Here is a 25,375-nt window from a genome sequence, read left to right on the forward strand (position 1 = left end):
CAATGCCCTCTTCTGTCCTTCCTGGGTACTGCACACATGTGGTATACAGAAATGCAGGCATAAGACCCGTACATTAACTATATCTAACAAGAGGGAGGAGGAGGAGGAGGAGGAGGAGGAGGAGGAGGAGGAGGAGGAGGAGGAGGAGGAGGAGGAGGAATAAAGCCGGAAAATCCCTTAGCATTGCCTGTGAGACGCACATATAGAAACATCCAGGAACAAAAGAGCCCCATACGGAAAAGTAAGGCTTGAAGGTTTTAATGTTCTGTGGTTGGTAACAGCATTCTTGAAGGGATCCTCAGAGAAACCCCTCTGACTTTAGAAGCATTTCCTGTGGACAATGGAGGGGCCAGCCTCGTCATACTCCGGCTTGCTGATCCACATCTGCTGGAAGGTGGAGAGAGAGGCCAGGATGGAGCCCCCAATCCAGACTGAATACTTCCTCTCGGGAGGAGCAATGATCTGCAAAGAGAAAATGTGGCAAATTATAACCAGCCCCCAAGAGAGTGGGTAAGAAGTGGGGTACAGTGTTGGATGCTGTGGTCTCAGATACTGGGAAGCTTCAAAACCAGGTGCTCACAGGAGCCCAAGATTCTAAACCATCTAGATCAATACAAATCTCATCTCAAAAATAAAAATACAAAATTAAATATAAGCAAGGGGGATCAAAAATCAGAAATTTTCTCAGCCCACTCCAGAAAAGGGTAGCCTCCGTGGTCAGAAACGAACAGGCTAGGCACTGGAGAGGTGGCTCAGTAGTTAAGAGCACTTGTTGCTCCTGCAGAGGACCTGGATTCTGTTCCCAGCACCCCACATGGCAGCTCACAACTATATGTAACCCCAGTTCCAGGGGCATCTGAAGCCTTTGGCCTCCACATGGTGCACATACACACACACAGGCAAAATACTCTCTCTCTCTCTCTCTCTCTCTCTCTCTCTCTCTCTCTCTCTCTCTCTCTCACACACACACACACACACACACACACACACACACACACACTAATTAAATCTAAAACTAAATCAATGAGATAGAAATGGGAGATGAAAGCCGGGCGGTGGTGGCGCACGCCTTTAATCCCAGCACTCGGGAGGCAGAGCCAGGCGGATCTCTGTGAGTTCGAGGCCAGCCTGGGCTACCAAGTGAGTCCCAGGAAAAGCGCAAAGCTACACAGAGAAACCCTGTCTCGAAAAACCACAAAAAAAAAAAAAAAGAAATGGGAGATGATTAGATTGTTGGTCAAAATGATCCCTACCCTGCCACTCCCCATCTCCTCCATAGAAAGAGTGGGTTCCTCTATCCTGTGACTTAGGGCTGGGCCTTGTGTCACCTTGTCCAGTAGATACTAGCAACCATGACACAAACAGGAACGGAAATGTACTTGTGTAGTTGGCCATACTCTCTGTGCCTCTTCCCTCTTCGTGAGAAGAATTTCTCTGTAGGAGCTGCAGGTCCCTTATCCTCAGCCTTGGATTTGAGATGCAGAACTTGACCTGAGATGAACAGACCCATCCAGCTGCCTAGCCAGAGCTGACCTGGATTAGCTGACTTTCTGCTGACCCACAGCTTCATAAGTAAATATGCTCTTCCTTACGTGCTTCTGAGATTTTGTAGGTGGTTGTTACTCAGCAATAGCTGACCATTACCAAAATCAATAGGGAGAGCTTTGTTTGGTCCTTGCCTGGAGTTTGGATTCATGGATACTTTGGGCTGAGCTGATTCTGTTTTCTTTTACTTTTTTTTTTTTTTGAGACAGGGTTTCTCTGTATAACAGAGCCCTGTCTGTCCTGGAACTTGCTTTGTAGAGCAGATTGGCCTCAAATTCACAGAGATCCTCCTGCCTCTGCCTCCGGAGTACTGGGTTTAAAGGTGTGCGCCACCATGCCTGGCTGTTGATTCTATTCTCAGCTCTATGCTAGTCTGTTTAAACCCTGCTCTGAACTTTACTTGGCAATGGCCGCTTAAATGTGGGAGGCTCTCAAGTTTATGCACACTTTGTTAATCCTGTCCATGTGCCAGAAAGCTTGGAACTCCAACTCATTTTCCAGTTTTTGAAGCATTGGAAGTGTTTTGTTGTTGTTTGTTTGTTTTTGTTAATTGTTTGTTTGTTTGTTTGAGATAGGGTCTCACATAGCCTTAGCTGGCCTTGAGTTCTTTGCATAGCCAAGGATAACCTTGAATTCCTGGTCCTGCAGCCTCTACCTTTCTAGTGTTGAAATTATTAGTGTACACCACCAATGCATCCTTCAACTCTGTCTGTCTGTCTGTCTGTCTGTCTGTCTATCTGTCTATTGTGGGGGATGCAGTGTGTGGTGCAGGTGTCCACATGCCATGGTACTTCCGTTGAAGTCAGAGGACAACCTTCCGCAGTCAGTTCTCTCCTTTCACCATGGGAGTCCTGGGGAATACACTCTGCCTTCAGGCCTGGTGGCAGGCACCTTTGCCTGCAGAGCCATTTCTCAAAACAGGGCCTAACTATGTAGGCCTGGCTGTGCTGGAACTCACTGTGGAGACCAGGCTGGCTTTGAACTCACAAAGATCTGCCTGCCTCTGCCTCAGTGCTGGGACTAAAGCACTATGTACCACTATGCCTGGTTTTTTAAAAAAGTTTTGAAGCCCTCAATTCTTCCACCCCCCCCCCAAGACAGGGTTTCTCTGTGTAGCCCTGGCTGTCCTAAAACTCGCTCTGTAGACCAGGCTGGCCTTGAACTCAGAGATCCACCTGCTTCTGCCTCCTGAGCGCTGGGATTAAAGGCATGTATCACTGCCTGGCAAGCCCCCAATTCTTTAAAAAAAATCTATTAACAGTATAGTCTCCAGAAATCCTTGAGAGAGTGGCATGATTGTTTGGAGACCAGAAGCCAGGGATGTCACCAGACAAACGTGATTCCTTTCTATCAAGACCCCTGAGACCAGGCACCATCAAGAGAAGAATCGTGGGGACACGGCCGTCACAATGTTCAGTAGATCAGAGCTGCCTAGCTAAGGTTAGAGAATGTCTCTGGGAATTTGAAGTGACAGCCAGCCCTGTAGCCACACATTTCCTCTCTAGAAGTTTCCATCTCTTCTTCAAGTCATGTGTGTGTTGTTGTATACATGTATACGTGTGTGCTTGCATGTATGTGGATGTCACAGGCTAATATCTGGTATCTTCCTCAATCTCTCTCCACCTTATTTTCTGAGACATGTCTCTTGATGAATCCAGAGTTTATTGATTCTGTTAGGTTGACCAGGCTTTGAGCTCTAGGGATCTGCCTGTCTCTGCTTCCCTAGTGCTGGAATTATAGATGTGCTCCATCCGCTTTTGTATGTGGGTGCCAGGGACTCAAGCTCATGGCAAGTACTCTGCTGACTGAGCCATTTCCAAATCTCTCTTCAAGCCATTTTTAAAGTTGAATGATTCTTTAGTATTGCCACTTTCTTTTTTTTTTTTTTTTTTTTTTTTTGGTTTTTCGAGACAGGGTTTCTCTGTGTAGCTTTGCGCCTTTCCTGGAACTCACTTGGTAGCCCAGGCTGGCCTCGAACTCACAGAGATCCGCCTGGCTCTGCCTCCCGAGTGCTGGGATTAAAGGCGTGCGCCACCACCGCCCGGCTAGTATTGCCACTTTCTTTTCTTAAATTTTTTTTTTGGGGGGGCCAGGCGGTGGTGGCGCATGCCTTTAATCCCAGCACTCAGGAGGCAGAGCCAGGTGGATCTCTGTGAGTTTGAGGCCAGTCTGGTCTACAGAGTGAGTTCCAGAACAGGCTCCAAAAGCTAAACAGAGAAATTCTGTCTTGAAAAAAATTTTTTTTTTGTATGAGGTGGACATGGTGGCACAAACCTCTAATTCTAGCACTTAGGTGGCAGAGTCAGGCAGATCATAATGATCTTAAACATAATGTTTAAGGCTAGTCTGGTCTACATAGTGAATTCCAGATCAGCCAGGGCTAAATAATGAGACCATTCCAAAAAAGAAAAGGAAAGAAAGGAAGGAAGGAAGGAAGGAAGGAAGGAAGGAAGGAAGGAAGGAAGGAAGGAAGAAAAAAGAAAGGAAGAAAGAAAGAGAAAATCATATGTATGTGTCTCTCTCTGTGTGTTTGCACATGCAAGTATCCATGGAGGCCAGGAGAGCACCAGCTCTTATAAGCTGTAAATTATAAGTACTGGGAACCAAACTTATTTGTTTTGTTTTGTGAGATAGCGTCTCACTGTGTATCCCTGTCTGATCTGGAACTCAGTCTGTAGACCAGGCTATTCTGGAGCTCACAGAGATCCACCTGCCTCTGCCTCACAAATTCTGGGACCAAAGGTGTGCGCCACCATGCTTGACTGACCCAGCAATAAGTGCTCTTAATGGCAGAGTATCTCTCTGACTCCCATTGCTCTCTCTTTCTATCTCCTTCCTCCTAATTTCCCCCTCAAATTCCCTCAATATTGTAATCACCTCAAATTCTTTCAGTATCTTCTCATATGATGCCCATGTGGTTATGGACTGAGCCATGCTAAGAATATCTTTATCCTATCATTGCCCCAAGGGACATAATCCTCCATGATGTGATTGACTGCAGCCCAGGAGGAGAACGATGAGACCAGAAGACCACCAAGCGGCCAGGCCCAGCGACATCTCCCATACAGGCAGGTATTTGTATGTAGAGCATCAAAAGGGAAGTAGGGCAAGACCCAACCCACCTTGATCTTCATGGTGCTGGGAGCCAGGGCTGTGATCTCCTTCTGCATCCTGTCAGCAATGCCGGGGTACATGGTGGTACCTCCAGAGAGGACATTGTTAGCATACAAATCCTTGCGGATGTCAATGTCACACTTCATGATGGAATTGTATGTTGTCTCATGAATTCCAGCTGACTCCATGCCTAGGGGAGGTTACAGAGTTTAGTCAATTTCCATGTCTTCAGAAATGTAGCTCATATCGGGCATGGTGGCTCCTGCTTGTAAGCCCAGGCACTTGGGAGGCTGAGGTAGGAGGGTCAATGAATTCAAGGCTAGCCTGGGTTACAGGGTGAGACACTGTTTCAAAACCAGACGAAACACCACCAGAAGTCTAGTTTCAGCTCTTTAAAGGACCCTCCCCATTGCAGCGGCCTGGTTCAGACCCTTGATCAACTGGATCACAAGCTTAGATCCCCCTTACTGGTCGTGGCCCTGCCTTTAGCTTCTTCATGCCTCAGCTGATCTTTCTCACTGTTGCCCAAGGCACATTTCTGAAACAACACACTTCTTTCCCTGGTTTTAAGGAGATGTAATTCATATACTATAAAGTTAACCCTTTTAAAGTGTACAGCTCATTGGTAATTAGCATATTCACAGAGCTGGGCAATTGTCACCACAATATTATTTTTTTTTAAGACAAGCTGGCTTTGAATTCACTGTGCAGCCGAGGATGACCTTGAACTCCTGACCTTCCCAGTTCCACAGCTCAAGCACTGGGATTACATGGATTCACTACCATACCCAGCTCTAGAGCATTTTAATGGCTTCAGAGAAACTCCAAAGCTATGAGTAGCCACTCCCCATTTCCCCCTTAAACACTCTTCAAGAAAGTGTTTCCCTTATCAAGTATTATCTCTTAGTCCTTGTCATAGCACTATCTGGTAAGTACATGTCACTATTTCCATTTTTAAAAAGTTTGTTATTAATCTTATTGTTTCATTTATGTGTCTGAATATGGGTTTGTGCATGTGAATACAGTGCCCGTGGAGGTCAGAAGAGGGTGTCAGATTCCCTGGAACTAGAGTTATAGGCTGTTAGGAAGCATGAAGGTGCTGAGAATTGAGTTTGGGCTCTCTGGAAGGATCAGTGAGTGCCCATAAATAGTGAGCCATCTCTCTATAATGGCCATTATCTCCATTTTTAAAGATGAGAAGGCTACAGATTGAAGGAGATGGTACGTCAGTGTGACAGTGCTCAGAGGTAGAGAGGTACAGGATCAGCACTGAAAATCAAGTCTGATTCCAGTTCACTGTCCGCACCACTGTCTAAATACAGGGCTCTGTGACCTAAATGCTAAGTGATGCAGAAGCGGTTTGGATTGACCTTTAACCTCATTATTAGTTTCATACTATATCACCTGTCATGTTTTTCCTTATAAAAAATATGTAATTGTGTATGTGTGTGCCCACATGAGTTTATGTGCACCATGCTCATCCAAGTGCCCATGAAGGCCAGAAGAGGGTATTGGATCCCCAGGACCTGGAATTACAATCAGTTGTGAGGCACCGTGTGGGTGCTGGGAACTGAACCCAGGTCCTCTGCAAGAATAGTAAATGCTCTTAACCACTAAGCTATTACTCCAACCCCATCCTGTTTTTTCCTTTATCTTGATTTCCTTAGTCTTCTATTCAAAATTATGGTTTTATTTACTTGTTTACGCAATACTGTCCCTTCTTGGGAAAACTTAGGTCAGATAAAAGTAACAAAGTTTCCTTGACTCTAGGTGTTTCTCTTTCCAAATCTCCTCCTCTGCCCTGCACCCTCCCACTCCGTCTCCTCCATCCTACACCCTCTGCTCTATATCCACACACCCTGCGCTCTATCTTGTAACTGTCTGCCTCGGCCCCTCCCCCCTGAATTGTTGAAACAGCTTTTTCTGAAAATATCTCTTACCTTTAGAAAGTGAGCTTTTGCTAGGCCGTGCAACCAAGCTAATGATATGCATTGAGACCTCTTAAAACTATGTACTCGATCTGCTGTCCTGAAGTGTACTCAGCCTGTTTAACTTGCCTTTAAGAAAACAATGTCATCAGCCTTACTATACTTTGGACTTCCTACATAATCTCCTTTTACAACCTAAGCTGACTGCATAGCTTTAATCTTAAACTATGTATGCTTCCATGTCCTGATGCAGAATAGTGTGTGTGTGTGTGTGTGTGTGTGTGTGTGTGTGTGTGTGTGTTGTGGTAACCATTTGCTGAAAACAGTCAATAGGTTGAAAGCAAACTTAAAGAAAATAAACATTACTGGGTGGTGGTGGTGGCGGCGGCGGTGGTGGCGCACGCCTTTAATCCCAACACTTGGGAAGCAGAGACAGGTGGATCTCTGTGAGTTTGAGGCTAGCCTGGTCTGCAGAGTGAGTTCCAGGATAGGCACCAAAGCTACACACAGAAACCCTGTCTTGAAAAAAAAAAAAAAGAAAAAGAAAAAAAAATCCCAGAAACGTTGGAAGCAACATGAGGATTTAGGTGGACAGCATATGTGTCTGGTTCTGAGTGCTGTTCTGGGTTATTTGGGGTCGGTAAAATAACTTCTTCTCCTTAGTAAACTCTGTTAAGGATTTCTGTAAAGAATTCCTCATTTCTTTCCCCATGCTATGTATTAAGTGCTGTTCAGCAAATACAGAGCAAAGCTTTTTGCCAGGCACTGGCACCAGACAGGTACCAGATACATACAACAGACAGATGACAGAGGACACGGGCTACAGACACTAGACAGATGGAGGAGGCGGGGAGGATTCAAATTTAGGCCCGTTTTTGGTCTAAACTAGCCAAGAGAAAGATCCTTTCCGTCCTTTAGTGTGGAACCGAATCATTGTACCCCTCTACCCTGCACCCTCACCCTGCACTCTCTACCCTGCACTCTCTACCCTGCACCCTGCACCCTCTACCCTGCAGCCCCTGCACCCTGCACCCTGCACCCTCTACCCTGCACCCTCACCCTGCACCCTCTACCCTGAACCCTCTACCCTGCACCCTCTACCCTCCACCCTCTACCCTGCACCCTCACCCTGCACCCTCACCCTGCAGCCCTCACCCTGCACCCTCACCCTGCACCCTCTACCCTGCACCCTCTACCCTGTACCCTCTACCCTGCACCCTCTACCCTGCACCCTCTACCCTGCACCCTCACCCTGCACCCTCACCCTGCAGCCCTCACCCTGCACCCTCACCCTGCACCCTCTACCCTCCACCCTCTACCCTGCACCCTCACCCTGCACCCTCACCCTGCAGCCCTCACCCTGCACCCTCACCCTGCACCCTCTACCCTGCACCCTCACCCTGCAGCTCTCACCCTGCACCCTCTACCCTGCACCCTCTACCCTGCACCCTCACCCTGCACCCTCTACCCTGCACCCTCACCCTGCACCCTCACCCTGCACCCTCACCCTGCACCCTCTACCCTGCACCCTCACCCTGCACCCTCACCCTGCACCCTCACCCTGCACCCTCACCCTGCACCCTCACCCTGCAGCCCTCACCCTGCACCCTCACCCTGCACCCTCTACCCTGCACCCTCACCCTGCAGCCCCTGCACCCTCACCCTGCAGCCCCTGCACCCTGCACTTTCCTGTGCTCTCCCAGCTTGTACCCTCCACCCTGCCTCTGAGTGCCGAGCAGGGCCCACAGGCAGCACCTCACCGATGAAGGAAGGCTGGAAGAGGGTCTCAGGGCAGCGGAAGCGCTCATTGCCAATAGTGATGACCTGCCCATCAGGCAGCTCGTAGCTCTTCTCCAGGGAGGAAGATGAGGCTGCTGTGGCCATCTCATTCTCAAAATCCAAGGCCACATAGCACAGCTTCTCCTTGATGTCTCGTACAATTTCTCTCTCAGCTGGAGAGTGTAGAAATGGTAAAGTGGTCACTGGGCTCTCCAAGCTCGGCTGTACCATGTACTCTCCAGGAAACTCTCAGTCTACTTTGAATCCAGCCTTAGGAAGAGGACAGAGCTGCCCCAAAGAGAGTCAAGGCTCTCTTCCATGCTGGGTTAAATGCCCCATCACTCAAAAGGGTTTGATTCTCAAGCAGGAACCCAAGGGATAGTCTTCTTGCTCTGTCACTCTGTCTTGACAATACCACAGATGCTACTGGGAGCCTTACAGGGCACATTATGGGGTAGACTTAGACTTACCCCTCGTGACTTGGCAGAATCTAAAAAAGTTACTACCCAACACTCTCACCCAGGTGGGCTTCATGACTATCTCTCCTCTCAGATTGTTTTTTATATCACTTGTTCTTATAGAAACCACAGACACCTCCAAGGAGAAAAATTTATCACCGGACAGCCAAGCCTTGTTGAAACCACTGGGACTGAGGTGACAGGAACATAGGCAGTGTGTGCTGGGGGATGGGAATGTGGAGATGGCTCTGAGGATGGCTTGGCAGGGCACTGCAGAAGGAAGCTAGCTGTAAGCCTTGTCCTCCTCCCCAAAGCATCTCCTTGGGAAACCTTCATCCTCCAATGAGGCTGTCTTAACACTGCAGGGGTTCCCAGTCCACCCCAAGACAGCTTGAGGTCAGAGCCACAGAATTCTCATCATTCCTAAGAACTTCTGGTACTAGATGAGACTGGGTTTGAGCTCAAGTCTGAATGAGGAAAGGGGTGGGTACCTGTGGTCACAAAGGAATAGCCTCTTTCTGTGAGGATCTTCATGAGGTAGTCCGTGAGGTCCCGTCCAGCCAGGTCAAGACGCATGATAGCATGGGGCAGTGCATAGCCCTCATAGATGGGGACGTTGTGGGTCACGCCATCCCCTGAATCCAGAACGATGCCTGTGGACAGGGAAGACAAACCTCATTTCCATCTTCCATCTGTTTCTGGAGTCTGTTACTGAATGATCTTCCATTATCACATTTTCCTTCAGGGTGTGTGTGTGTGTGTGTGTGTGTGTGTGTGTGTGTGTGTGTGTGTGTGCTCCTAAATGAGAAGATTGGGTTCTAGAAGGCAAGTGTTATGTCTCAATTTCTTGAAATACATACATGAAAATGGACACTTGTCAATTTTTCTCTAAGTCTGGACTCTACATTCTGTTATTTGTTATTTTTAGACTGCACACTCTCTATGAGGGTGTCAGGTCCCCTGGAGTTGGAGCTGCCTAATGTGGGTGCTGGGAGCTGAACTTAGGTCCTCTGCAAAAGCAGTATGTGCTCCTAACTGTTGAGCCATCTCTGCAGCCAGGCATGCCTATTGTTTGATACAGGCTTTGTGAAAACCCCCGGAAGGATGAATGCTCAGGTAAGCAGCAAACATATGCAAGAGTACATTTTTTTTTTTTTTTTTGAGACAGGCTTTCTCTGTGTAGTTTTGGTGCCTGTCCTAGATCTCACTCTGTAGACCAGGCTGGCCTTGAACTCACAGAGATCCACCTGGCTCTGCCTCCGGAGTGCTGGGATTAAAGGTGTGCACTACCACTGCCTGGCTGAAAGAATACATTTTAAAAAGCATTTATGATAGTGCTCAAGTCCCTCTTGAGGATCACAGATTCTCTGCTTCCTGGGCATCCTTCTATATCTAGGCACATACTATGTGCAAAGTCACTGCTGGGAAGGTGTGGGGGATAAGCCCCTGGCATGCCGATAATAAGGAAACAGCCCTTGTGCCCGTTATCAATTCATGTATCAGTTGTAGCTTGTTTATGTAAATTTGTTCCATGGGCACTCTCAGTTGTTACTTCCCTGGACACTGGCTGTTCCTCTTGTTCTAAGCATGAACCTTTGTAGGAGTCCAACTTGACTCTGCTTCCCCTGTCGCAGTGCGCATCGTATTGGCAAATTGTCATATGCTGTTTGAGCTCCCTGGGACACTGACTCTGGAAATGGAGTTTCCATTTCAGACCCAAGCATGTTTGTCTCAAAGTGCCCTCCAAGGCCCTGTCTGCGGCCGGGCCGGGCCCCCTGACTCTGTGGCGGGGAGGGAAGAGAGAGTAAAGTAAGTGCGGACGGCTGGAAGCTAAACCATTTCCAACAAAGGTCACTACTGTTTAGACCATGGTATAAAAAGTGCCTGTAATGGGAAAGGGGAGCCACAAGTTCAGCCACGGAGAGAAACTCAGTCAGGAACTGTGGCTCACTGCCTCAGCTCCCCCAGTCAGTGTCTGTTGTAAGTCCCCAGTTCGATGACATCACCTATCTGCTGTTATTTGTTCTTTTCCTTGGAGGGGACACTCTCCCTGCCCAGGACTCTCTCCCCCAGCTACGGCCTCAGTGGGGCATCCCCAGCTGATTTCTACTGGATGTTTTTTTTTGAGTAACCAATCTGATGATGTTCTGCTATCTATGGATTTGTCATCCGTCTCTTGCTACTTATTCTTTTTCTTTGGCTTGCGCTAAACTCGCTGCAGATGCTGTCATTCAAAAACCAAAAGGAAGACCACCACAGGTCATTTTCAGGACTGCGAAGGAAGCCTGGAGCCAGAAACTCCACTGACCTGTGGTGCGGCCAGATGCATAGAGGGAGAGCACAGCTTGAATGGCGACATACATGGCCGGGACGTTGAAGGTTTCGAACATGATCTGCAAGGACAGCAAGGAGGAAAGGACTGTCTCACAAACATCACAGCGTCTCCCGGCCCACAGGATGCTCTGTAATCTTCTCAAGGGAAAGAACTAGGCCAGCTCAGCGGTCCTTCTTTATCCCACTTCCCCCGGGACTCGCCTAGGCGGCCCACACATACAGCGCATCTGTAAAGACGTTTGGCTGCGCGGGTACATGATGGAGAAGAAGGACCTGGCCAGGCTGCTTCCCTGTGCACAGTGCTCTTACCTGGGTCATCTTCTCCCTGTTGGCCTTGGGGTTCAGCGGGGCCTCTGTGAGCAGGGTGGGGTGCTCTTCTGGTGCTACCCGCAGCTCATTGTAGAAGGAGTGGTGCCAGATCTGGTTGGGACAAAAGCCAGAGAAGCCGCGCAGGCTTCAGACCGTGAACAAAATCTGACTGGTCCGTGCGTACTGGAGGAGGACAGCCGAGAGCTGCACGGGACAGTGAATCTGGAGAGACTGCTCATCCCGGGGAATCGGGGAATCTCTGATGGACGTGGAGAGAATCTATTCCTCCTCCCCCAGCATGCCAGACAGAGAGCCATGTCTGTGCTCATGTCTACCGGTTGACCCTCCTCTCCCTCCCTCCTCATACTTCCTCCTGTTGCCTTCGAGGAGGCAGGCGGCACTGTGTGCTTGTTGGTTTCCGGCTCCTGGTTGTGTGTAGCTGATGAGTGATATTGGCAAGAGGTTGGGCAGTGGGGGGAGAGAAAGGCCAGGGCATGGCTGTGGTGTGGCCTGCCATAGACACACCTTCAGCTGATGGACCCTCTTTCAGCACTCCAGGTCTTGCTGCGTTCCGAGGACACTGCCTATCTACTCAAAGTTTCCGCAGGGGACTCTGGAGATCACAAGAGCACCTGTGGTAACTAGTCCTCATCCTTCTCTGGTTGCCTTAATCTTGCTCACACCCCTGTAAGTATGCGTTGTTGTCAGCCTCATCAAAAGTGTATACTGCCTCCTGCTGTGATCCTGATACATATACGTGGACCCAGTTCTCAGTGTTTACTGGTGACCAGGCTGGTGCTTTGAGCAGGGCCTCTCTACGTCAGCACCCTGTCTTCTTAGATCGGCTCAGTCAGTGCTGTGTGGGACAGACCTGTGCATCATGGGAGGTTTAGTGGCATTCCTAGTCTCCTCACTGGAGAGCGCCATTTGGCTCTAGCACAAAGTTGGTTCTGTCTCCAGACATAACTACGCATCTGTCCGTGTGTGTGTGTGTGTGTGTGTGTGTGTGTGTGTGTGTGTGTGTAAGCATGTGCATGTGTGTGCCCACACATGCAAACCTATCCTAGACAAGAATCCCTGCCGTAGAGGAAGTTTCCTGAGCCCATGACTAGCTCCTTATCCAGTGCTTCAAGATGATCAGATGGGGGGCTTTACCTCAGAGGGGTTTGGCAAACAGTGTCAGGGACATGAGGTTTCAGTTTCTTTAGCAACAGGGCTAAATCATACCACAGTATTAGTGGGTTTGCTGGAATGCTAATAAATGTGACAAGAGCCTCTATGATTGGACATGATGTCTGCTTCTTAGTCTGGATGAGAGAAAGGCCAAAAGACAGAAATACTAAGAAGAAGCTAAATGAATGGAAGAGAGAGAAATGATCACTGTCTGGGTGACTGGGATGGGCTGGGAAGCAGAGAGGGCCCCCAAAGGCTTCAGAGGGCCTCTGAGACACAGGGACGCCACTAACAGAGACCTTGGACTTGGACGTTTCACAGAGATAAGGGACGGGGACTGGCCTCAGGGGAGTAGAGTGGGTTTGAAAACCTGTCCCATGGGCTGGAGAGATGGCTCAGAGGTTAAGAACACCGACTGCTCTTCCAGAGGTCCTGAGTTCAATTCCCAACAACCACATGGCAGCTCAAAACTGTCTGTAATGCCAGTTCCAGGGGACCTGACACCCATGGCAAAAGTGCCAACGCACATTAAAATAAATAAATTAAAAAACTAAACTTTCCGCAGTTGCTCTGGGGAAATTCTCAGCCTCACCTGGGCCTGTGAATGTAGGCACAGCTGACTTAGCTCTGCCCAGACCTGCCAATCAGCACCATCAGGAGTGGGCCAAGCACTGGACTTCATTTTAGGAATGTTGCCAAATCAAAACATTTGGAAAATATCTTCATCCCATCTGTTGTTTATAGTTCACATTTTGACAACTTTCCCTTGTGACTCTTGTCTTTATGTTATTTGTAATTTACTTCCTTCCCTTTTCCCCTTTTTTTTGGGGGGGGGGTTGAGACAGGGTTTCTCTTTGTAACAGCTCTGACTGTTCTGGAAACTTGCTCTGTAGACCAGGCTGGCCTCAAATTCACAGAAATCTGCCTGCCTCTGCTTCCCAAGCACTGGGATTAAATAAAGGTGTGCACCACCACCACCTGGCTATTATTTCTTATTCACTTCATATCCATTACTGTTATTGTTTTTATTATTATTATTATTATCATTACATGTTGAAATTTGTTTTTAATTAATTAATTAAATATTCTTGAGACAGTGTTTTTCTATGTAGCCCTGACTTACCTAGAACTTGCTCTGTAGACCAGACTGGCTTCAAACTCTCAGAGATCTGCCTGCTGCTTCCCCAGGGCTGGGATTAAAAGCGTGTGTCACTACACTTGGTTGCTTTTATTTTATTTGAAGTGTGGATTTTTTTATTTTTTTATTTTTTATTTTTTTTGGTTTTTCGAGACAAGGTTTCTCTTTGTAGCTTTGCGCCTTTCCTGGAACTCACTTGGTAGCCCAGGCTGGCCTCGAACTCACAGAGATCCTCCTGCCTCTGCCTCACGAGTGCTGGGATTAAAGGCGTGCGCCACCACCGCCTGGCTGAAGTGTGGATTTTTTTAAAAGAGGGTAATTTTCTTTTCTTAAAAGGGGGATTTTAAAAATTATATGTATTTGTGTGTGTGTGTGTGTGTGTGTGTGTGTGTGTGTGTGTGATGCACATGAGTATAGGTGTCCTCAGAGGCCAGAAGATGGCATTGGATGCCCTGGTGCTGGAGTTGCAGGTGGCTGTAAGGCAGACTTGGGTCCTCTGCGAGAGCAGCCATGCTCATCTCTCCAACGCTAGCACTTTGTATTTTTAATGATCAATCTATGCTGCCTGTCTAATGATCTTTCAGTATGCTTGCTGTAATATTTTTTTTTTAAAGATTTATTTATTTATTTATTATGTATACAATATTCTGCCTGCATGTATCCCTGCAGGCCGGAAGAGGGCGCCAGATCTCATTACAGATGGTTGTGAGCCACCATGTGGTTGCTGGAAATTGAACTCAGGACCTTTGGAAGACTAAGCAGTGCTCTTAACCTCTGAGCCATCTCTCCAGCCCGCTTGCTGTAATATTTTTACAATATGTTGTTTGACTTTCAGACTTTCTTTTCGGACATATACACTAGAAGTTATGACTTTTAGGAAATCAAACCTATATATTTTTTCCCCTATGACTACTTTCACCAGAAAGCTGACTAAATGTTTACATCCACCTTACTGTATCTTCAGTCTTTGAGTTTTTATATTTAACTTTTTTAGGTTCAGTTGATATTTCAGAGAAATGGTATGAGGTAAGATTCTGCATCCCTGAATAACTAAGTTGTTATTTCAGAACAATCCATCCAATTCCTATTCAGCTTTTCTTTTAAGATGCATAATGTATACCTAGGGCTTTCTTTAAAGAGTTCATGCACTGTCCCTACTGTGAGAAAATATTTTGTTTCTTATGTTTTCAAATTAAGTTTTCAGAGATGTGTGTAAATAATGAGTGTCATTTCTAAAGCTCCAATCCATATGTTGGGATCACAATAAATCAGTGTCTAATTTCATTGCCAAAGCCCTCTAGTGGAAAAGGAAGTTGCGTGATCTGAGATGGGGTCTCATTCTGTGACCCAGACTGGCCTTGAATTCACAGCAAGGTGGCAATCCTCCTGCCTCAGCCTCCCAAGCTCTGGCATTATAGGTATGAACCACTGCACCTCACAGGAAAGTTGTCTTTTAATCTCCAGCTCAGAAATGAAGACACTAAGGCTGGGTGTACGGTTTGTACACACGTTTCTTTGCTGTTCACTCCAGCGCCTTGCCTGCACCTCTCTGGAATGAGAAGGCTTTGACACACCTGAAGGCTAGTTCACACCCGAAGATGCAAAGGAACTAAGTGGATTACATACTACAGATCAACCATTCAGCCCCCATTGCCACCTGCTCAGGAAGCTCTCTGTTGCATTTTAGAAGACAGTCATAGCTGAAGCAGGGGTTCGGAGACAATGGCCGGCTGTATTCTAGAAGAACACTAGAAAGGTGCTGCTGACATTTCCACTTGTGATGTCATCATTGCCCCGCCTTCTGCATGTTCTTATACAAAACAACAAAAAACTTGCAGAAACTCCTAGCTTAGTCCTAAAGTTTTCCATTGGAGAATACTATACCAGCACTGCCCTGAGCTGAATGTATGTCAGGGCAAACAAATAGGAGAGAGAGCTGGACTGCAGAGAGCTGTGAGCTACCTGATGCGGGTCCTCTACAGGAGCATCAAGCTGAGATGTCCGACATTTTAAACACGGGCCCGTGCCTAGCCAGATGGAGTCATGCAGGAGAGACAGGAGCTGGAAATTAGGTCTGACCGGATCCTCAAAGGGTGCTACGGAGAGTTAGGAATGTAGAGAAGTGTATGGATGAATAAGGGCACAGGAAAAGGGACACTGCGGGAAGCCATTGTCCAAGGGGAGAGGTTGGGGGCTCAGGCTGGAAATCATCTAGGGAGTGGAAAGGGAAGGAGGAAAGCTGTGGGAAGCGTTCCTGAGGAAGACTGTAGGATAGGAGAGTCAGGAGGAGATGTCACCATTAAAATAGCCACACTGGGGGGTTCAGATACCTTTTCCATGTCGTCCCAGTTGGTGATGATGCCGTGCTCAATGGGGTACTTGAGGGTCAGGATCCCACGTTTACTCTGAGCCTCGTCCCCCACATAGCTGTCTTTCTGGCCCATGCCGACCATTACACCCTGTGACGTGACAGAAAGGGAGAGAAAAGTGAGTTGGCTTAGGGGTCCACACACAAGAGATTCAGTCCCTGGAATGTCCCTGGAAAGGAAAGAGATGAGGAAAGGAAGCAGGAAATGAAGGTGGGCAGAGACAGGAAGAGGAGGTGGGGGGTTTCTCATGGGCTGATCCTTTTCTCTTACAGAAGACTATGTGGTTTTCTGAGAGAGAACAAAGACCATAGATGAATGTATCCCCTTATCTTATTTTATACTCTCTGCAGAGAGAGAGAGAGAGAAAGAGAGAGAGAGAGAGAGAGAGAGAGAGAGAGAGAGAGAGAGAGAGAGAGAGAGAGAGAGAGAGAGCTCAGGATAGTTCTTTCCGGTGCTATAGGGCTCACTCCCAGTGGCTCCGTCTGGGACCCAGAGGGAACCCACCTGATGACGCGGGCGGCCCACAATGGAGGGGAAGACAGCCCTGGGGGCATCATCTCCGGCGAAGCCTGCCTTGCACAGGCCAGAGCCGTTGTCACACACGAGGGCGGTGGTCTCTTCTTCACACATGGTGGGGGTGGCTGAGTGAGCTGGGGGCTGGAGCACCTTTGGGGTGGAAGAGAAGAGAACAGTTAGCCACCTGTCGGGTAATACAGGAGACGGTCTTTGTGGCTCTGGAGTCTGAGCAACTGGGGTCCTGTTCTAGGAGAGACAGACATAGGATTGGCTTCCTTGCTTCTCGAAGCTGTGGCTCATACCTCCCTTCAGCTGCTAAGCACTGAATTATGCGACCCTAAATTCATATATGGAATGTACATCAGCATCCTCACACCTCACAATATGACTGGATTTAGAGCCAGGTCTTTACAGAGGGAAACGAGTTTATAATGAGGTTATAAATCCAATATGGCTGGTCTCCAATAGGGCTGCTCTCATAGGGTAGTATCTGTGTAAGAAAAGAAAGTTAGAATACAGATATATGGAGAGTGTGGACTATGTGAAGACATGGCCAGAAGGCTGCCATCTATAAGCCAGGGGAGGGTCCTGAGGAGAAGCCAACGCTGATGACATCTTGACCCTCAGATTCCTAGTGTCCAGGATTGTCAGAAAACAAATTTCTATCCTTAAAGGCCTTTGTCTGTGGTTGTGTGGTATGGCAATCAGCCAAGAAATACATTTTATTTTTATTTATTTAATTTTAGTTTTTGAGATAGGGTCTTACTATGTGCACCGTGTGTGTGTGTGTGTGTGTGTGTGTGTGTGTGTGTGTGTGTGTGTGTGAAGACCAGAAGAGGGTTTCTTATTCCCTAGAATTGGAGTTCAGAATGGTTATGAACTGTTATGTGGGAGCTGGGATCTGAACTCAGGTCCTCTGCAAAAGCAGCAAGTCCTCTTAACCACTAGGCCATCTCTCCATTCCTGAGGTCTTACTGTGTAGCCTTGACTGGCCTGGAACTCACTATGTAGACCAAGGTGGTCTCAAACTCACAGAGATCGGCCTCTCTCTGCCTCTTAAGTGCTGGGATTAAAGGTGTGCGCCACAGTACCCAGTTTATTACACTTGATTTTAAGGATGAAATAGCCTAGCCATACAACTTTCATTCAGTGGAGAGAATCATGAGAGCACTTACCGGTTGTTAAACAGGTTGAGAAGTTTTACAATATACCTGAGGCAGGATTAGTATTTACAAGAAGAAAGACCTCTTACAAACCAGAAAGCAGACAGCCCAAAAGAAAAAGAAAGACTGCGAGAAGACGGTTGACAAAGAAGGGAAGCAAAACCGTCCCAACGAGAGACACCCAGCCTCCCTGACAAATAAAGCCACCTTCCACCTAGCACACACACACACACACACACACACACACACACACACACACACACACACACACACGTATATTTGGTATGTTTGTATATGTGTGTATGTGTTCATCTATGTGTCCATGTATGTGCATGTGTGTTGTAGGTCAGGAGACAAAACTTCCCTTTCTCCCTCCTTCCTTCTCTATCTCTTAAAAATTTATTTATTAGACAATTTCATGCAAAAGAGAGGCAGAGAAGAAGGAATAGAGAAACTCTCTGGGAAGGAGGGGCTCTAACGTGTCATTTGGTGTGTGTGACCACAGCTCGCCCTCTCATGGCTGGAAGGAGAGAGGTGCTCCAGACAGCTGTGACTGATCCCAAACAGCCTGTGCTGAAGCCAGGCAGTGAAGACCATGAGCCAGGCAAAGAGATTGTGTTTTGGGATTTTGATCAGGAGATCATGAAGGCTAGACAGAGTCAGGGCAGAAGTTTGTTAACACTGGGGCTGGAAGGATGGCTCAGAGGTTAAGAGCCCAGGCTGCTCTTATGGAGGACCTGGGTTTGATTCCCAGCACCTTCACTGTGGCTCACAATCAACTGTAACTCCAGTTCCAGAGGATCTGATGCCCTCTCTGGCCTCCTGAGAACCAGGTATGAATGTGGTACATGCAGGCAAAACACCCCCACACATAAAATAAAATAACAACTAGAAAATACATTATTGTATGTGTGGACAGTGTGTGTGTGTTTTGGGGGGTGAGGGCACATGCTCCTTGGCATGAGGTGGAGCTCAGGAAACTATGGAGCTTCAACCTTTACCTGGGTGCTGAGGATTGAACTCGGGCCATCAGGCTTGGGCAGCAAATGCTTTACCCAGTGAGCCATTCTGTGAGCACAGCGTTGTTTAAAACAATCAGAATTGGGGGAGCTGGAGAGATGGCTCAGCAGTTAAGAGCACTGGCTGTTCTTCTAGAGGACCCAGGTTCTATTCCCAGCACCTGCATGGCAGCTCAAGACTATCTGTAACTCTAGTTCTAGGGGACCCAACACCCTCTCACAGACATGCATGCAGAGAAAACACCAGTGCACATAAAATAAAAATAAATTAAGAACAATCAGAGCTGGGCGACAGTGGCAGCACTCGGGAGGCAGCGCCAGGTGGATCTCTGTGAGTTGGAGGCCAGCCTGGTCTACAGAGTGAGATCCAGGACAGGCACCAAAACTACACAGAGAAACCCTGTCTCAAAAAAAGGACCATGAACCATTTTAATAATGAAAAGAAGTTATTGAAAAAGTTAGTTGGCGCTGAATTGCTAGAAGCCTCCGCCCGACCACCCAATGGAGAAAGCAGAGTATGTGATGTAACAAGAAAGGGGCCACGTTACTTCCATCACACTGCGGCCAGTGCTTCCGAGTTGGGTGACATAGCATGTGTTTATATATAAGGCAGGAGAGCTCTGTGTAGCCCATGCTGGCCCAAACTTAGGGCAATTCTCCTGCCTCTACTTCCCAACTGCTGAGATTATAGCCACCATGTTTGGCAAAAAAAAAAAAAAAAAAAAAAAAAAAAAAAATTACCTCAATTTTACAATTTACAATTTATAGTATTATCTAGTTAAACTTCAAAATTTCCCCTGAGACAATATATTTTTAAATCCCATTCTATTGACTTGCACATCAAGACTCAGAAAAGTTAAAGAACTCAGCTAGAGACCTCCTAGCCAGAAGAAGGGGAGCAGCCAGGCCAGGCATCGATCCAGGCCAGGTGTGGACAGTGCCAGAGCCTGGGTTGTGTTGTCCTTGCCATGGCCGAGACACGGTCAGAACTTCTCCTTGTATGGCGGTGTTCTTTGCCCTGCTTTCCAAGAGCACACAAAGGGACCCCTGTTTCTTCTCCCTGGGCATCCTCTGAGCTCTTTCTACACCAGGACCAGGTTTACCCTAACACACAACTCAATGTCGGGTACACAGGAGGTGCTCAATAAATGTTGACATAGTGGGCCCCCTCCCAGGCCTGTCTGCTCTGTTCCTGGGCTCTCACGCCCTTGGCTCTCTCTCCTCTAGCTAGTCCTCAGCGGCGCTGACAAAGTGAATATCCTCCTGAGGGGAAACCGGCGCGAAGAGCCAGGAGGCCAGGAGGCCGGGAACCACACTTCTTTTCGTGTGATTTATTCAGACTTCAGGTGCCTATGGCTTTCCCCCTTTTTAATTTTGCTTTCGTTGTTTTGAGTCAGAGTTCTTTGTCTACGGCAGGTTGCCTCTTTTAACTCACAGCAATACTCCTGCTCTTAGTTTCCCAAATGCTGGGATTATAGGTGTTTTGCCTCAAGCCTAGTTTCTCTTGGGTACCTCTCCCAACCCCCTCCTTCTTTTGACAGGCTCTCATGTACCCTAGGCTGGCCTTGAACTCCCAGTGTAGTCAAGGATAACCTTGAACTTCTGATCCTCTTCCCAGCCAGTACTAGATTAAAGGTACTTAGTACTTACACTCTTGCAATGCTGGGGATCAAACCCCAGAACTTGGTGCATGCTTGGGTAAGCACTCTGCCGACTGAGCTACATCCCAGGGTGACTCCCATTTGACTTTTCTTCTCTCTCTCTCTCTCTTTGTTTTGTTTTGTTTTTTTTGAGACAGGGTTTTCTGTGTAATAGTCCTGGCTGTCCTGGAACTCGCTTTGTAGACCAGGCTGGCCTCGAACTCACAAAGATCTGCCTGCCTCTGCCTCCCAAGTGCTGGGATTAAAGTCATGCACCACCATTGCCCAGTCCCTTTGACTTTTCAATGACTCATCTCTCTGGTTTCACTGAACCCTACCCTACTCCAACTCAGCCCCACAAAGAATCACAGGCTTGCACTTTCTTTTCCAGGTTGCATGGCCACTGAGGCATCCACTGAGCAACTTCAAATTGTCACCAGTTCCCACCAGAGTATTTCAGGGACTTAGAATCACTTTCCCTCTTGAAAATTTTTTCTTCTGATTTATTTATGTTTATGTGAGTGTTTTGCCTGCATGTATGGATGTGTACCACATGGGAACAGTGCCTACTGATGTCAGAAGAAGGCATCAGAACCCCTGAACCTGTAGTTACAGATGGTTGGGAGCCACCGTGTGGGTACTGGAAACTGAGCCTGGATCCTCTGCAAGAGCAGCCAGTGTCTTCAACCACTGAGTCACCTCTCCAACCCCAGAAACATTTTTTTTGTGGCAGAGCCAGAGCTGAGGTAGGGCGCTGAAGGCTGAGAGAGCTAGAGGCCGGAAGGCATCTCTGGCACTGGAAAGGGACTGGGCTGGCCCTGGTGGCTCATCTCTCCTTCAGTGTCCCTTTATTCTTCCTGGGACCCTCTCCCCACAGTCCCTCCATTTCCCTCCCCGGCTCCCAGTTTCTTCCACTACAAAATTGAAATGAGAACATCGATCTCACAAGGAAAAGATTAGGGGCTGGAGAGATGGTCCAGTGGTAAAGAGCACTTGCTGTTCTTACGGAGGACCTGAGTTCAGTTCCCAGCACCCACACAGTGGCTCACAATCATCCATAACTACAGTTTCAGAGGATCTGATGCCTTCTTCTGACCTCTGAGGACACCAGGCACACACATGGTATACATACATACATGCAGGCAAACACTCATGTGCATAAAATAAAATAAATAAACCTAAAAAGAAAAACCCTAAAAATACTTTTAAAAGAAGAAAATGGGTTAAACAGACACAGGGATCTGAAAGGGTTGCGCAGACTGTAACCCAGGGTAGGCAAACTCTGGCCTACTTTCTTATAGACTGAATGTTGATGGTTTTTACGTTTGTTAAGTGGCTGAAGACAGGCTTGGTAGATGGCTCAGTGGGTGAAGCACTTGCTGTGCAAGTGTGAGGACCTGAGTTCAAATCCCTGCTCCACAGAAAGTCCAGGGGTCACTGCTGGCTCCTCTGTCATCCCAGTTCTGGGCAGATGGAGAGAGAAGAACCACCAGAGCAGAGCTTACTGGCCAGTTGGCCAAGCTAGCTGAGTCAGTGAGCTCCAGTTCAGTGAGAGATCCAGCCTCAAAAATAAGATGGAGAGTGATAAGGAGGACACCCAATGTCAGCTGCTGGCCACCACAGACACCCATGTGGACGAGGGCATATTCACACACACCTGTACACACACACACACCTGCACATGCACACACACACCTGCACACACACACACCTGCACACACACACACCTGCACATGCACACACACACCTGCACACACACACACACACACATACCTGCACTCATGCACACACATCTGCACACACACACACCTGTACACAACACACCCACAAATACAAAGTTTTTAAAAAGCATATTTAACCAGGTGTGGTGGTGCAGACTTTTAATCCCAGCACTCGGGAGGCAGAGGCAGGTGGATCTCTATGAGTCTGAGGCCAGCCTGGTCTACAGAGCAAGTTCCAGGTCAGTCACAGCTACATAGAGAAACTTTGTCTCAAAAAGCCAAAAAGAAGAAAAAAAAATTTCTTTTTAAAAATGGTAGAAGACTAATAGTTCATGACCTGTGAAAATTATGTATGATTCAGTTTTAGTGTATGTATTTATTTTATTCTCGAGACAGGCTGGCTCTGAGATCACTCTGCAGCTGAGGACAGCCTTGAATTCCTGCTCCTCTGCCTCCACTTCTGAGTGCTGAAATCACAGGCTTCGGAATCCTAACTGGCCTCTGTAAATTGTTTTATTGGGACCCAGGCACACCTACTCATGCCCACATTGCCTGCGATTGCTCTTGTTATAGCTGTGGAGTTGAAGGTGGTTATGATAGACCTCAGTGCCGAAAGCCTGAACAACAACCTGTGTCGCTGGGATGAACTTGACCTCCTGGGTCTCCTTCCTCCGGTCCCCAGTGCTGGGATTACCAGGTGTCTTAATCACATGCAAGGTGGTTCCTCATTTTTTCTGTTCCTCAAGAATCTACCCATATCACCCACTCTTCTGGCCTTCACCCAGCCTCCCATCCAGGGTCCCAGCTCAGCTCTTGACCAGACCCTTCCCCTGAGCTCCAGACCTGCAGAGAAAGCTGTGTGAGGTGTGTGCAGTCCAAGGTATCCCAATCCGGTACCGTCAAGCTGGCTGACAACATTAGCTTCTAGCTGGAGCTATACCCAGAGAGGTGTACCAACCACCCCAGAACCCAGAGCCAGCACCTTGTACTCTCTCTTCCCTCCTAACCAATCATAGCCCTTTGGGATTCTGCCTCCACGGCACCACACAGGTGGTGGCACTTGTGCCCTGTGCCCAGTCCTTTCGCCCTCCAGAGCAGTCCTTCCGAGGATACAGCTCTGGCTGTTTGTTATCCTTTAGGCTTGGCTCCTTCCACGCTGCCCACTGCTCAGTCCTTCAGTTTAGCATCTGGAAACCAAACGACTGACCCACCCACCCTTCTAAAGTTACTGGGCCTGCTCCTTGCCTTGAAATCTAAATGGGGTGGAGCTGAGTCCTTTGCTGTCCCAAAGACCACCATGCTTCCTCCGCCCCCCCCAGGACTGTCCTTCTCGGGGCTCAGCTCAAGTATTCTTCCTCCAGTAAGCCATCCCTGCTTGTACCTTAACCAGGAGCTTCTCTTGGGCTTCCCTCAATTCGTACACTTAGATACTCCACTGTGATTCTATTTTTAATTTCATTTTATTCTGATACAGTGTTTTTGTAAAGCCTGGGCTAGCCTTAAACTTACTACATAGACAAAGGCGACCTTGAACTTCTGATCTGCTAGCCTCCACCTCCCAAGCGCTAGGAACGTAGGCTTCCACCACCACATTCTCCATAGTGCTTATTAAACTTGAGAATGCAAGGCTAGATAGACCCTAGCCACACTGGGCCGGGAGCTATACTATACACATTTGCTCCCCACTCTGAGTCACTCTGAGAGGTGTTCTGGGTGCCCGGGTTATGGGTGAGGACATGGAGGTCACTCATAACACTGGGTACCAGCATCCTGACCCCAGCCTGCTCCACTTGGATGCAACTCACAAAGGTGGTAGAGCCCTTTGGACCGTGTGTGTGTGTGTGTGTGTGTGTGTGTGTGTGTGTGTGTGTGTCTGTTGCAGAGATGGTGGCCTTGGCATATTACTCCACAGATGGTGTGAGATGTTTTGTTTTGTTTGAGCCAGAGTCTCACACTGAGGCCCAGGTTGTCCTGGAACTCAGTATGTACACCAGACTGGCCTTGAGCTTTGGGCAATCGGCCCGCCCTAGGCTCCCATGTACTTAGAATAAAAGCATGGGCCACCATGACCAGCGAGGGCGCATCTTCTGGAAAGGTTGCTTAATTGCCCTGGAAGGGCCTCGGCGACTTCCTCAGAGGAGAACAAGTTAGCTGCCTTCTAGCCCCTCAACATCATGAAGCCGTGAGCCATTTGTTCCTCCCTCATGTCTCCCTTTCCACATCCCACAGTGACCTTACAGCCTTCGGATACTGTGAAAACTCTCCACTCATCTCAGCCAAGCTCAAGCTGGAAGGCAGAGAGACCAGCCAAGGCCAACAGAAGGCAGTCCCTTCCTATTCTAATACAGGTAGCTCATGGGTAACAGGGCCACCCTTGGCTGTGACCCAAATACCCAGGGGAAGCTGCTTTTCTGCAGTGACACAGTGACCCAAGGCAAGGAGAAGAGAACAGGTGTAGACTACAGGAGTTGTGCCCTGGGCGGTCCCCAAACTGTTCCGTCTCCAGGGTGCTCCCTGATCAGAAACGCCTTTTCCCAGCAGGCGGCAACGTGTTCCAGGCACCACAACCACTAAGGTGTGACCTGGGCCACAGAAACCAAGCAGATCTCGAGTTGCACAGATAAACAGGAGGCCTGACAGCCCCAGAAACGAAGAGGCTGCAGAAGCCAGGCAGTACTCACCGAGGGTGTGAGAAGTCCTTCTCCCAGGGACTGAGGGCCGTGGAGTCTTTGGCAGAAACACCAGAGCAATATAAAACCCCTGAGGCGGATCTTCTTTAAACAGAGTCCCTAAAAAGGCCAGCTGACGGTGTGGTAACACTATTACCATATAAGGTGGTTTTTTTTCAATAAACCAGCCTTGGGGGGCGTGGATGGAGGGTGGGTAGAGTGAATTATCATTTGAAAAATGTATGCAAAAGGATTCGAATGGTAACAGTCTCTGGGCTGTGGATTTGTTCCTTTTAGGCCATACTCTCGTAAACAAAAAAAATCACACCAGGCCTTATAAGCTGCCCAGAGTGAGGCCTGATAGGGCTGTGCTCCTGGAGAGGGAACCATACCAAGAATGGCAGTGGCCGCCTCTGTCCCCGCCTCTTTCCTCAGGCCCTCTGCCTGCTGCCCCAGGGTCTGCCTGGGACATGCATGCTGTAGCCACAGAATGAGTGCCA

The 25,375-nt window shown here is 48.1% G+C and overlaps 1 protein-coding gene across 1 annotated transcript; it reads right to left on the reverse strand.

The window, feature by feature from the left end:
• Positions 1 to 242: 242 nt before the first annotated feature.
• Positions 243 to 25,043, reverse strand: Actg2 (actin gamma 2, smooth muscle). Its single transcript, XM_076567024.1, has 9 exons — positions 24,888 to 25,043; positions 16,652 to 16,813; positions 16,109 to 16,237; positions 11,468 to 11,578; positions 11,133 to 11,217; positions 9,316 to 9,477; positions 8,348 to 8,539; positions 4,668 to 4,849; positions 243 to 462 (listed from the first exon to the last, which is right to left on the reverse strand). Exons 2-9 carry the CDS (start codon positions 16,775 to 16,777, stop codon positions 319 to 321), a joined length of 1,131 nt encoding a protein of 376 aa, XP_076423139.1. The 5' UTR covers positions 16,778 to 16,813; positions 24,888 to 25,043; the 3' UTR covers positions 243 to 318.
• Between the last annotated feature and the right edge of the window lie 332 nt (positions 25,044 to 25,375).

This window comes from Peromyscus maniculatus, chromosome 3, assembly GCF_049852395.1.
Source record: "Peromyscus maniculatus bairdii isolate BWxNUB_F1_BW_parent chromosome 3, HU_Pman_BW_mat_3.1, whole genome shotgun sequence".
NCBI lineage: Eukaryota > Metazoa > Chordata > Mammalia > Rodentia > Cricetidae > Peromyscus > Peromyscus maniculatus.

What these genes read in the sequence shown, in the direction of transcription:
- Actg2 (XM_076567024.1), bottom strand. Translation starts at nt 16,777, where the DNA reads ATGTGTGAAGAAGAGACCACCGCCCTCGTGTGTGACAACGGCTCTGGC. An exon ending in TGCATCTGGCCGCACCACAG is followed by an intron (nt 9,478 to 11,132) that starts GTCAGTGGAGTT and finishes CCCTGTCCACAG; the next exon opens with GCATCGTTCTGGATTCAGGG. An exon ending in CTATTCCTTTGTGACCACAG is followed by an intron (nt 8,540 to 9,315) that starts GTACCCACCCCT and finishes TACACTCTCCAG; the next exon opens with CTGAGAGAGAAATTGTACGA.